General features: G+C 37.6%; 1 protein-coding gene across 1 annotated transcript in view; it reads left to right on the top strand.

Annotated features, from left to right (window-relative positions):
• COG6 (component of oligomeric golgi complex 6) overlaps window positions 1-14417 on the top strand; it is a 59130-nt gene that overhangs the window by 22941 nt on the left and 21772 nt on the right. The window contains exons 9-13 of the mRNA XM_074145619.1: window positions 1291-1419; window positions 1532-1623; window positions 6004-6068; window positions 10468-10559; window positions 12236-12353. Coding sequence (XP_074001720.1) covers window positions 1291-1419; window positions 1532-1623; window positions 6004-6068; window positions 10468-10559; window positions 12236-12353 — 496 coding nt within the window. The remainder of the gene's footprint in view (window positions 1-1290; window positions 1420-1531; window positions 1624-6003; window positions 6069-10467; window positions 10560-12235; window positions 12354-14417) is intronic.

Here is a 14417-nt window from a genome sequence, read left to right as displayed (position 1 = left end):
AGCTGATTTCTACAAACAGTTGAGATTTTTCACTGCAATGCAGCTACTCCTGGACTGTGGGTAGTCAGCAGATCCCAGATCTCTCCCACTTTTAATTGTATGCTTCTTGTAAATAGTAATTTATTGAAGACTTTTTTGATCAGATTTTTTTTTAGTTGCAGATATTTACCCTCTGCATTGTACATTGTACGAAGAAAAAAATTTAAAAAAATTTCAGGATTCTTCAGTGTGCTTTTTTACCCCCCTCTCAAATAGTAATGTAGATTGAAAAGAGCAAACCTGAAGGATCCCTTGGCTCTTTTATAGCATAATAGAAATTTAATTGAACTTAATTTGAAACAGTATATTATTTTCCTTTGTATTTTGTTCTCCACATCTATTTAATTGTGAATGCAGTACACATTTCACTTCAGTCAGTGAGTAATATGCTTTTTATTTTTATTATTATTATTTTTGTGCTCATTCAGCTGCTGGGTGTCACTGGTAAGCGACACTATGGTTACTCTTTGGTATTTCTTCAATTATATTGGAAAAATAAACTGTCGTGTATTTTTTTTTCTCCTTTGTAATTTATATGTTTTGTTCAAAATGCTTCAATTAATTAAAAAAAAAAAATAGAAGTGTGGCTTGCAAATATCCTGTGTCTAAGCAGATGTAACAGGGATGGTAGCAGTGTTCATTCCCCATCCTTCACTTGCTATCATGCTTCAGCCCCGACAGAAATGTAGCCTGTTCCAAAAATGAACTGTGTGTATGTTCTTGGTACCTCCTCTGCTAGCAGCAAGCCATTTGAGATTATCCGCTCTGGGCTGTAATTGTCCATCCGTTAAATATCGAACTAAGACTCATTTGTTTAAAACCAGCGAGCAGCTATCAAATGAAAATAACTTTCTTGCTACTAATCATGTGGTAGCCTAGAAGAAGGAGACAACCTTGTGCTGCAGTGGAATAAATTGCTGCCTCTGTCAGGCAGCTGGACCGCATGTGAACGGGAGTGCTAGACTTGTCAATACATGCTTATATGTACAAAAATGGAAAAGCTGATCTTTTCATTTAGTTACTTATTTGTGTGGGGTAAGGGAATGGGAGGGTCAAGGAAAAGTTATCTTTAATGTCTGTTTAAAGGAGTCAAGGAAAATCAAGATGGTTTTGAATGCTTCATAATACAAGTGTTGATGCAAGATTTCTACGGCTAAAAAAATGGTTACTCATATTAACTGTAAAGTTGAGCTAATAAAATATGATGAGGTGAACTGTTTTGTTTTACCAATTTTCATGTTTCAATAACAGGTACACGTTGGATGAGTTTGGAACAGCCAGGAGGAGTGCCGTAGTCCGTGGCTTTATAGATGCTCTTACTAGAGGAGGTCTGGGAGGTACTCCCCGTCCTATTGAAATGCACTCCCACGATCCTCTGAGGTACAGTACTAGCAAGAATGTATATGAAGTAACCCTTCTTTTGCCTGCTGGCACTTTGAATCCCTGACACCATAAACTGCTGATTTACACAGAAATGTCTGTCTTTATTTAGGTATGTAGGAGACATGCTGGCCTGGTTGCATCAAGCTACAGCTTCTGAAAAAGAACACCTAGAAGCTATGTTAAAGCTTGTAACTATTCAAGGTAGTACTAGTTTTTAAAACATAAATTGCGAAGTGATAGAAAGTAAGTCTGTGATAAATCAGAACATGTAATTAATTTCTTAGGCTGGGCTTCAGTTATGAGAGTCTGAGCTTAGATTTTCCTGGAAATAATTTCAGAAGAGCTGACAGTTGCTTCTTGCCAGAAGAAAGCCCTTAACAAAAAAGAGTATTTCAAAATCCACTCTTAATTTTATGGTGCTTATCATAGATGTATACTATATTTACAAAGGGACTTTAGACTGTAGTTGAGAGTTCAGAAATTATCTGTAATGTATATGAATACGTATCTCCGTGAAAACATTGTCACAGAGTTGCTTATTGATATGTTGAGGTTTTCTGTTATACCTTGCTCATTTGTTTAGTAATTTTTTAAAATATAATTAATTCTTCATATAATTCTTTTTCTTCTATGCTACAAGTACAATGGAATTTTCTTCTGTCATGTAACATACCATTATAGGTTTATAGGGATCAAAGTAGGCTGCTTGTAGATGTGTGAAGTTTTTTGATATCAAAGCTCTCCTTCATTAACAGAACTACAGATTCTCATGCTTATTCATGCTTCACCCCTTTGCTCTAAGTACATGGGACCTATACTTTAAAGACCTTTATCCTGTAGAAGCTGTAGTATGATTTGCCTCCATAGCTTCAACCAAAGACTTGTTTAATAGATTAAGCATGTGCACTCAGTTATAAAAAATTCCTTGTAAGAACTTACATTTGATCTGTATCTGGTGAGTTCTTCTGACTGTATATCTTAATTGAGTCTCATTCTGGGAAAGTGAATATGCATTCTCATTTTCCTTCCCACTGGAAGTATTAATTGGCTTTCCTAATTAACAGTACATGAGCTAGGATGCTGTTTAGGAAGTGTTGCAAATCAGACTGAAGGAACGTTCCTGGTTTTTAACTACAGTTACAGTGTACTATAGAGCGGAATTTAATATCATTTACTGACAGTATCTCAGGCAGACAGGAAATCAGGCTTCACAGTGATTTTATGGTAGAGAAAAAGATATGGCAGTTCTTTGTAGATGATTGTCTGATGCATCTGCTGTAACTGGGGAGTCCTTCAGGAAAAGCTGGCCACATGGGGGATGTTACTGTATCTGGTTCTGTTGTAGACTGGGCTACTGCTGCTGTCCAGGCCTGCATTTTGTTCTGAAATTCTCTTTCCTCTTTGTGCGGTGCTTTATTTAACTATTTAATCCCTTGGCCCTTCTGGCAGGATGTCAGGCTGAGATACCTAAATCTATCTAATTAGATTTAGATATCTAAATCTATCTAAATTAGATAGATTTAGAGCATTTCAGCCATAGATCAGAGTAAACTACTTGAGAATACAGAGAATATAAATGTTTTGGGGAAAGATTTTAAAAAAAAAATCATCAGGCCAAAACTTTTTTCCCAAGAGATTAGTATAAGCGAGACTCAATATTTCTGTCTGAAGCAAAAATATGTTTTCCTAAGCTCTCCAGAAATGGGTTTGCCATTACTGTTGTATAGTTTTCAAGAAATGTAAGGAGGGATTCTTAGCTTCATACTGGGAGCAAGAAAGCCTGGGAAGTGCTGTCTGTTCTGCATCTTTGGGAAATTTTTTTTTATGACAAGGATGGGTATGCGAGAAGATCCATAAAACAAAACAGTATTGAATGGGATACCACTGGGTTTAACAAGAACCATTTATGGGAAGTGCAGCCTCATGAAGTACCTTGAGATTATATGTTTTATATAAGTACAGATCCTGAGTTGGCGGTGGCTAATCAGTGAGTACAGTGTCTGTGCTACTGAGAGATTTAAGTTGAATTCCCTGTGCTGTTGTATAGTCTTCAGGTGTCATAGTTGAACAGGCTACAGCAGAGATTGAGTTAATTTCATCTAGCCACTTACAAAGTGGGCATCTTGTTTATTTGCAGTTATAGATAATGACAGAGATTTGCATCTCCAGAGGGCAAATCTTCCCAACAAATGTTAGATTTAAGGTAGGCATTTCTGGAGACTTTCATCAAAACTGTTTGTTTGGGTTTTTTTCCGTTTCCTATAGAGGGAGCCTAAGCAACTACTATAGATAAGACACCTAACTGGGGATCTAAAATTAGGTCAGTCAAGTCTTGTAACTTTAATTTCAACTTGAGTAGCTTTTTGCAGATGGAACTGGTTTTATTATTTTAATTCAGGTGTCTCTCTTCTGAGTTCAGATTTCTGTTTAAATTCTTCTATAAGCTCTGTGTAATTTCAGGACTATGGAAAATGTGGTAAATTGCAGCTACACAGAAAATTCTCTTCTTTAAAAAAAAAAAAAAGTCTGGGTGAGGTAGAAGTGGATTTGGTCCCAGTGGAAGAAAAATTGTGTGAATGCCACATTTTTGGAGAAATATTCTGATCCCAGTTTTTACTTTAGAGAACAAACTATGTAGCCAATAATCAAGTATTCAAGCATAGCTTTTAAAAAGTTTTAAAATTTTAAGCTTGCAAATGTTAACTCTTCAAAATTAATCTCACCAAAAATGCTATTAAAATGTTAAGCACTGAAAACACATCGAGAAAGATTTAACTGTTTTGCTTTGTACCGGACAAGCGTAAAGCATCTGGTTCTCTTCTCTGGAGTGTAGGTATTCTGCTAACAGGAGCCTTCCAGCTTTACAGAGATCTTGCTCTTGAAGGGAAGGGAGAATTGCAGCCATTCTGTTTATAGGATGCAGCAGAAACCTATTTTTCATGGAGTTACGGGATTCCAGCTAGAAAGCAGAAGCCAAACAAAGTCCCAGAAAGATCTCTCCCTTACAGAGGGATACATAGAGAAAAAAGATATGTGGTGTAGCAGACATCCAGAAGCATATCTTCAGTAATGAACTGATTTCTAAAAGTGATTTGCAGTCTCTAAGAATTATTAATTCCATAATTATGTCAGTGTGATGTACTAATATTTGTAACAGTTATATAAACCATTGTGCTGGAAGTTTGCTGAATCTAAAATATTCTAATTGGAAGCGAAAATATATGTGAAGGCACAGATATATCAAGATTGTAATTTCATGTCCTTTGGTATTTGTTTCATAATTGAACTTGTAGATTTTTGCAGCTAAACTTTCATACCCAACAACTTGTTGTTTAGTCAATCTGGTCTAGATATACTGTTTCAAATATGTGCTAGGTACTTGTTATATTGATGAACAGTAAAAGTGTGACTGTTCCTACTAAAAAATGTGTAAATTTTTAGGGTGTATCTGGGAGCTAGCCGTTACATAACAGACCATACGCCTTGTGGTTTGTAATCTTGCTTTCTTCCTTGATATCAATACTCAAATGTATAAACATATTTTTATTACCTTACCAATTTAGTATGCTGAAATTCTTACAGCCACCACACTGAATTCAGTTGTGTCTCCTTATGTGGCTTTTCACGTATCTTGGTGTAAAGAGATGTTGGCACAGATCTCTGATCTTTTAGAATTTTTACTCTCAGAGGTAATCTCTTTTAGTTTGAAATAAGATCTGCAAAATATAGCTTCAGGTCACCTGATTTCTATCACATGTCACAGTCAGTTTGTTTACTGTTCATTGCATGGGTCCCATCTGAAGATGAACTCCTGTTGACAAGTTTTAAATTAGAATTAAAGTATTGCTTTCTCCATAAATCTATTCTGAGTTGTTACTGAAGTGAGAGCTTGAAGATCTGTTGCTTTCAGTTTGATTGATTTATGACAGTACTGGTTGCCATGCAACAATTCATTTGTGTTCCATGATAAGATAGGGCAATATTCTCTTTTGTATATAGTTCTGTGAAAGATGAGTTTCAATTGCTGCTGGGGAGGAAGCGTTTGCTAATGCTGCAGCACACAGCAGTGTGGAGGTACATATGTGATTTAATTTGTAACGATGCCATGAGCGTGTCAGTACCGAACACTGACAGACACGTGTATTTACGGTTCAGGCTTTTCAAAAGCCTGGTATTTACTGTTGCTCCCTGAGCATCTCACCGGCCTGTGGCTTTTTTTTTTTCCTGTTTAATTTCATGAAGTGCTAATATTGAGCCTTACTGTGGCAGTTTCTTGCTAGATCATTTATTCTTCCCCTTCCTCCTTCTCCCTCGAATCCCCAGGCACTGTGTTGTGCTAGGAAGCAGTTCCATAGCATAAGGTAATGACTCTCCAGGACTCTGTTTTGTCATGCAGCTATTTCTTAATGGCTAGATTTGAAGTTCAGTGGAGGTGTAAACTAGTTTTGTGGAGAAAAGAACATGCAGTTCATAATGCTTTTTATGGAGGAGTAGCTCCTACATTTGTTTATTTGTTTCATAGTCTTGAAGAAAAGAGAATTACATTTGCATAATCTTAGCATGTGTTTGCATTAACTGTAGGTGTGGAAGAAAATATACAAGAAGTAGTTGGGCACATCACAGAAGGTGTCTGCAGGCCTCTGAAGGTGAAGTATTTTGTTTTCTTTAGCATTCTAAATATAAACATTGTTCTGTCACGTTTTTCCGGAACCCATGTCCCCATCTCACAATGTATTTTCATCACCCTTGGTTAAGAGTTAGATTCTCAACTTTGAGAATCATAAAACCCTTCAAAATTAAAGATTCCATAGTTCATAGATACCTGGTTTAAGTAGTCCTATAGTGAGAGATACTAGGATACTAAATCTGTATCTTGATTTTTATTTTTTTACTTTTCCTAGGTTCAGGAGAGCTTATGTACAAAAATTTTGCTTTGGGATAAGTATATAGGAATGGCGGTAGTGGGTCAAATGAAAAATCAATTTAATTTGCTACCCTGTTTTTCATAGTGACCATTAGCATATGCTTAGGGAAGAGTGTACAGGTTATGCAGTCCTGTCATGATACTTCTGTAGAATAGTTTCCTTGCCTGTTTGTGGAGGTACTAAGAACTTACTAAGCCGTAGCTACTGTCTTTGTATTTAATAGACCTCAGTAGATTTTTCTTGCATGAATATGTCGTGTTGATGTAAAATGTTGTTATTCACAACATATCCTGCATTTTTTTTTTTTTTGTTCAGTAACTCCAGCACTTGTATTGAAAGAGACCATGAAAAATTTTTTCCTACTTACCATCTTTATGCTGCCCTGATTTGCTGTATTTCTGTCATATTCCCTCCACAGTTCTCTTTTTTCAAGCTACAGCCTTAGTCAGTTTAGGGGACGCATTTGATAGAAATCATTAATTAATGATCCATCAAATGATTGAGTGTCCTTTTTTATTCAATGCGCTTCACATAAGCGCAGAATAAAATAATCAAGGTGATGAAGCTGATACCAGTAATTGCCTGGTGGTGCAGTGTATAAATCCAAGTGTTTTTAAAATCTACTGTACTAAATACTATTATAATAAATTTCTCTTAGGCTGCTGTAGCTATAACAACTGTGTCAAGTTGCCAAATACTTAAGTCTCAAATGTTAACAGGTGGGTTCTGAATACTATATATATGTAAGTTCCCAATAAGAAAGAGATGAGGTCTGAAGAGAGGTAAAAATCAAGGAAGTGCCATTTAGAACATCACAGAATCACAGAAGGATTGAGGTTTGCAGGGACTTCTGGAGGTCATCTGGTCCAAACTCCCTGCTCAAGCCGGGCCACCTAGAGCCAGTTGCCCAGGACTGTGTCCAGATGGCTTTTGAATACCTCCAAGGGTGGAGACTCCACAGTCTCTCTGGGCAACTTATGCCACTGCTTGGTCACTCTCACAGCCAAAAAGTGTTTCCTGATGTTCAGATAGAACCTCCTGTGTTTCTCTTTGTGCCTATTGCCATATAATTATGATCATTCTTCACAGACTTTTGGTTTTGGCCTGTTGAAAAACACCTGCCATGTTACAAAACAAGCTAATAGCACAGGGTTGGTTTTTTTTAAGATATTTTCCAAGTTTTCTGTGTTCTTGCATGTTTTAGTTCTGTTAATACTGAATGCTTATGTTTGAGTTCAGTATTTCTGTGCATTCCAACAAAGTAATTAGGGATAGAATCAAACCCTTGTGTAAGTCAGAGGGAGTTTTGGTCTTGCTTTGAGTACTTGTGATTTGTACAGTTTGGTAAAATATACCTTTCATTTTAATTGCCAGACTCTTTATGCTTGTGTGCTTCTGCTATCTGTAGAAATATCCCCCAAAATATTGTAGGTAGGTAGTTACTGTGCTAATAAAAATGAAAAAAAAAAAAACCTAAAAGAACAATTAAAGACTTCCCATTGTATTCTGTATTTTAATAGAATGCAACTTACGTTAATTCACTGCTAGTCTAGACTTCCCAATGTAAAAATATGTAGTAGTTATTGTTTCCCCTGGGGAAATCTTCCATAGCAATAAAGCAGAAAAAACCCCCAAACCCCCAAGTAGAAAAGCCTTTATACAATGCAGTTAGAAAATTGCAAGCCATCGTGTTGAGAGGAGCAACAAAAATAGGCTTAGTTTTCAGGAGTCTTTTCTACAATACATTGTTCTTTCTGAAGATTGTCCATAAAAAGAAAAATAGCTGCATTAATTTTGGGGAAAACACTCTGTTGTAGTTGTGTTGCGCCACTGTATACTGCTTTTCTAGTGGATTTCTGCTGATGTTTGCAAACTTGTCACTTGGATTTGAGTCAGCGCTGAAGTATAAAATAGCCTGATAAATGCCTAGTCATAGAATTTCCGCAAGCACTTCTAAATACTTACAGAATTATGTAGAATTTTCTTACTGGTTTATACCTTTCCATGCGAACATACAGCATGATGCTATTTCCTTATTTTTGAAGCAGGATTATGCTTATATGTAGTATAAATTGTCCACATTTCTTACTGATAGTTTGTTTCAGTTTTAGGCATCCAAGTGAATCTTGAGTACTCACTAGTGCTAGATCTTATCGAAGGATTCGCATTTTAGATGGAAGTTGGAGGACTCTAAAAAACATTTAAATTAAGGTCCTCATCTTTTCCATAGCACATAAGATGACACCAAAACTAACAGAATATTTTTGATGCCTTATGTAGACTTCAGTCTTTCATGGTCAACTGACTATAGGACACATCGGATTAAGAAACAGTAAGAGCTGTAAGTCTAGGACTTCCCTGAGGTTAGCTTGAGTCACTTGCAAATTTTGGTTCTCTTGTGTGGTGAAGACTTTTCTGTGGGAAGTAGCAATGCTTCTTTTCCTGCTTTGTTTTTCGAGTTACCTTTTTCTCTTCCTAACCCTAAAATATTTATTGTTTGTTCGTCTCCTTCTGCCTGTTGTCTTTTTCTGCTTCTTAATTCTTTTCTTTATTTTTAGTTATTGCTATTTTTTGTTGTTAATTTTTAATTTTCCTCTTTTTCCCCTGCCTTTCTTACTCTCTTTTGCTGTACACCTAGACTATACTTAGTATCTGTGCCCTAGTGACCTTCTGTGCAACGTTGGAGACAAGTATTTTTATATATATACCTTTGTATATACACATGCATTGAAGAGCAAAGTTGAAATTAACTTGGTGCATTGAGCACTGCGCTTAAGAGTCAAAAATTATTCTTAGTTTTTGGTCTGTGACTTAGATGCAAAGGGAGACGATTGAGGAAGCACAATCTCAAGTTAATTCTCCCTGCAGCTGGCTCTGAGAAGAAGGCAGTGCCGCACATCGTGTTCCATGGAGCAGCAGACGAATAACTTGGGGGAGCGGGTGGCGGCTGGTGATTTGTGTGTAGCCCTTTCACAGCCAGGCACGTGGGAGAACACTGCAGTGATAAGTCACTGTCTGTCGCTGCTTCAGAAGTGCCCAAAGACTGACCCTGGGGCAGCCTTTTATGAGTGGATCGAGACCATGCGCGCCACGGAGACAAGACATCAACTGTTCAACTGTAAAGACAGTCAGCACTGTTTTGGTCTGCGTAGCCAGTATCTCCTGGTTGAGATAAACAGTCAACATAGCTGATCATTAGTTATAAATATATATAATTAAATACTGGTAGGAGGTATATAATCTCTCCTTTAAGTGAAGGAGAGATTAATCCTGGTGAAATTTTGTCTTTTGGGTAAAACACATAATACATCAGATGTTCTGAATTGCTGCACGGTGCTAATGATAAACTGTTAATGATAAAAGTTTAGGAATCTTGCAGCTTTGCAGCTGTTCTTGCTATTCAGTGCTGGGGAGAATTCCAGTGTGCGCTGGTATTAATCAGTCAAATGATCTCATTATTTTGAAATTTGTTTTTTTTGTTGTTTTTTTTTTTTTTATAGAATACATAAACCTGCTTGTTTTCTACCCAGAGGCTTGGCAACCAAGAAATATTTTGGTTCAACCAGAATGTTATAGTAAACTGGACACTCTCTTTCTAAATTTATTTTTGGTCAGACCTGGGAGTCCTGGTGGACAAACAGGATGACCATGAGCCAGCAATGTGCCCTTGTGGCCACAAAGGCCAATGGTGTCCTGGGGAGCATCAAGAAGAGTGGGACCAGCAGGTCGAGTCTTTTTTCAGTGGTGCCCAGTGACAGGACAAGAGGTAACGGGGCACAAACTTGAACATAGGAAGTTCCACCTAAACATGAGGAGGAACTTCTTTACTTTGAGGGTGGCAGAGCACTGGAACAGGCTGCCCAGAGAAGTGGCGGAGTCTGCTTCTCTGGAGACATTCAAAACCCACCTGGACATGTTCCTGTGCAACCTGCTCTGGGTGGACCTGCTTTGGCAGGGGGGTTGGACTAGATGATCTCTGGAGGTTCCTTCCAACCCTATATCATTCTGTGATTCTGGTTAAATTTATTTTTCAAAAATAAGACATATTGCATATAAAATCACAGAGGTTGGCTTTTGAATTGTATGACCTCAAGGGTGCTTGTATTTCTTTATTCTGCAGGTTAGAATTGAGCAGGTGATTGTTGCTGAGCCAGGAGCAGTTTTACTCTACAAGATTTCTAATCTTCTCAAGTTCTACCACCATACTATCAGGTATGCAAAATTACAAAGTATGTTAAAGATTTTTTTTAATTGTGCATATAATGATTAATGTAGTAAAAAGAGTATTTTTGTGCCTTAGTTTTTGCTCTGTGCTAAGGAATAAAGGAGAAATGTGCATGATATCAAGCAGATGCCACTTATCTGTTGTCATTCCTCAGTTCATATCAAATCTGCTTTGAAAGGTAATATCAATTTGCCACAGAAACTGTTTCTTTATATTATTTGTATCTACACGGAACAATAGAAAAAAACTACACAAAACATTTAAGATGACAAAGTCAAGTCCCCTTTGAAAAAATGTTAGAATTAAATTATCTCTAGCACTTCAGTTTTTCTTTTCTTCCTTAAACAACTATGTTTTGATACTATTTTTCTTAATTATGCCCTTGCATTTTTCTGTTGGGAAGATGCTTGCCTCATTCCGTATCTCGCTGTTGAAGGTGCACCAGTCCTCTTCCAACATTCCCCATGCCAACGGGAGCACAGAAACTGGAGAAAAGCCAGAACTTCTTTTTTTATACATTGTGGCATATGCAGTAGTTCATGTTGGTTAGAAAACAGGAGTAGCAGAAGAATATTCCTGCACAGCCCTGGACTGAAGTGTTGAGAATTTGAATCATCAGTATTACTAGTTGAGCTTATTTTCTGTCTCAAAAGTCATTTAGGTCTTGGGATAAGTGGTTCTTGGGCACCTCCCATTGTATTTAAGGTCCTCAATTGTGATGGCACTACAGGTCTATGGTAGAACATATATAAGACCTATTCCTAATTTTATTGTCAAAAAAACCTGAAAGATTTTTGCTGTCATTTCTCTGCCTCCAAAGTTGCTGTTCCCAAGTGGTTACAAAGCTTGGTGCAATTGAAAATGTGATGTTAAAACGGCAGGTCTTAGGCAGTTGCTCTCTGTCTCGTTAATGATACACTGTTTAAAGACCACTGAAGTACCTTCTGCCAGCTGAATAATTTCCTCTGTGTAGAGCAAGTGCACCTGACTAACAAAGGGAAAACGCAGTTTGAGAAATGATCTATTAAATGCAACATGGCTATAATCTGAAAATCAAACTACAAGTTTAAATTAGTCCTATTAAGATGCAGTGAATTTTTACTGCCATTTTTCTAGTTTAAAAATTCTTTCACTTTAGACATCAGGTATGTCTGTGAGAGGAGCATAGTCATGGAGTGCCACTTAACGTTTACGTGATGTCCGTGCTAAGTGTAGTAGCTTGGCTATTTGCAAGGCGTGAATTCTTACATATTTTGAGATGCCTAACAGTGCAATGAAGAAAGAGGAGAGATGATACTATCCCTAAAGGACAGTATGACAGAATAGATACCAGCCCTTTTTATTTATGTAATCTATGTTCTATAACAGAACTAGATTTACAGAATAACAAAACAAAAATCCAGTAAACTTTAGAACTCTACTAAAAGTTTGTGCAAAGCTTTAGATAACCCGTACTTAATACATGCTTAATGACATAGTTGATAAAGCTTGTTCTCACAGTCATCTTATATCTCTTAGCTAATATGGAGAACTGTTCACTGCAATTATTTGTTGTAAATTTTCAACTTTGAAAATAATTGTGTTTGAAATGCTGTCTAAAGTATACGACCCTGTCATGTTCCCCCCCTCTAGGTTATTTAATTAATCTTAATTTTGTTTTCAGTGGTATTGTAGGAAACAATGCAGCCACACTGTTGACAACAATTGAAGAAATGCATTTGTTGAGCAAGAAAATATTCTTTAATAGCCTGAGTCTTCATGCAAGTAAACTAATGGACAAGGTTTGTTTGAAAATCATACAGCTTTCATATTTCAAAACACGCTTTCATTTCCCTTTTGTCTAGTAAGACTATTAGTTTAATAGCTGTTTTATATGTCAACTTTTCCTGAAACAGAGGTTTTGTAGTTTCTATGTTTTAGAATCATAGAATAGTTTGGGTTGGAAAAAACCTTTAAATGCCATCTAGTCTAACCCCCATTTTAGCTATGGAACTACATAAAAAACCCTTTCTATTTATGTTTTAATTCTTTTAAGAGTTTTATTTTTGTGAAAATATGAGTAATATACAGTTGTTGGCAGTATTTGTCTACAGAGCAGTTTATATATTTTTAAAATCTAGAAGAAGTGACAAAATGAGGAAATTTCCTTAACTGCGATAGAGCAGTCAGCTGATTGATCTAGATAATTTGTATTCATGCATTATCAGATCAATGGTTAACTACTCATGTGCATAATTCCTTTCTTGAAGTTATGAACTATATTCCAAGATGGCCAAGCTAAGTAAAAACAAAACTTGGGTGTTCTGTCTTTTATAAAATTAGTTTTACCACAAGAACATTGCTGCCATTAAAAGCTGAATATACATTTGTTACACCAAACAACTGTACCTAAGACAGCATCACTTTCCTGGTATCTTTTCCTCTCCTGCTTATAGCTTTGAACTTCCCATTGTTCAGTAACAAATACAGTTCTTTTCTAATTTCTTCCTGCTGTGTGCGTATTGTGTTGCTATTGGTGGATCCGCCCATTAAATCTCACCTTTCTAAAATCTCAGCAGAGTTAAAGAAAACGATGAGCATACGATCCGCTGGGTCAAGCAATGGCTGACTGGAAGGTCCCAAAGAGTGGTGCTCAATGGATTTAAATCCAGCTGGCGGCCGGTCACAAGTGGTGTGCCTCAGGGCTCAGTGTTAGGACCATTTCTGTTTAATGTCTTTATTGATGATCTCGACAAGGACATAGGGTGTATCATCAGCAAGTTCGCAGATGACACCAAGTTAAGCAGGAGTGTTGATTCCCAGGAGGATAGGGAAGCGGAGAGACTTAGATAGATTGGATCATTGGGCCAAAGTCAATGGTATGAATTTCAACAAGGGCAAGTGCCAGGTTCTGCACTTGGGCCACAATAACCCCAAGCAGCGCTACAGGCTTGGGGAAGTGTGGCTGGAAAGCTGCCTGGAAGAAAGAGACCTGGGGGTTCTAATTGACAAGCGGCTGAATATGAGCCGGCAGTGTGCCCAGGTGGCCAAGAAAGCCAATGGCATCCTGGCTTGTATTAGAAATAGCGTGGCCAGCAGAAGTAGGGAGGTGATTCAGCCCCTGTACTCAGCACTGGTGCGGCCACACCTTGAGTATTGTGTCCAGTTTTGGGCACCTCAATACAAGAGAGATATCGAGGTGCTGGAGTGAATGCAGAGGAGGGCAACGAAGCTGGTGAAGGGCCTGGAAAACAAGTCACATGAAGAGCGGTTGAAGGAGCTGGGACTGTTTAGTATGAGGAAGAGGAGGCTGAGGGGAGACCTCATCACTCTCTACAACTACTTGAAAGGACACTGTAGAGAGGTTGGTGCTGGTCTCTTCGCACAGGTAATTAATGACAGAATGAGAGGGAATGGCTTCAAGCTCCAACAGGGTAGGTTTAGACTGAACATTAGGAAAGAATTTTTCACAGAAAGAGTGGTCGGGCATTGGAACAGGCTGCCCAGGGAGGTGGTTGAGTCACCATCCCTGGATGTGTTTAAGAGCCGTTTAGATGTGGTGTTGGGGGATATGGTATAGGGGAGAACTTTGTAGAGTAGGGTAGATGGTTGGACTCAATGATCCCAAGGGTCTCTTCCAATCTAGACGATTCTATGATTCTATGAAAATCATTAGGCTACACATCTGATCTTCGTCTAGCATCCCTGTCTGAGATGTGATGAGTTGACTAGGCCCTAAAACCAAGAAGAGATGCCTTTGGTGATTCCTAATTTTTGCACAACACCAGAGTTCAACAAAGCTCTCCCATTACTGTTTTCTCCAGTTAAAAAAAAAAAGAAAAGAAAAAAGTTTGAAAGTAGAAAAC

Source organism: Numenius arquata, chromosome 1 (genome assembly GCF_964106895.1).
Source record: "Numenius arquata chromosome 1, bNumArq3.hap1.1, whole genome shotgun sequence".
In the NCBI taxonomy this organism is placed as follows: Eukaryota; Metazoa; Chordata; class Aves; order Charadriiformes; family Scolopacidae; genus Numenius; species Numenius arquata.
The sequence above is the reverse complement of the archived record's forward strand: the minus strand, read 5'-3'. Positions and strand labels throughout refer to the sequence as shown.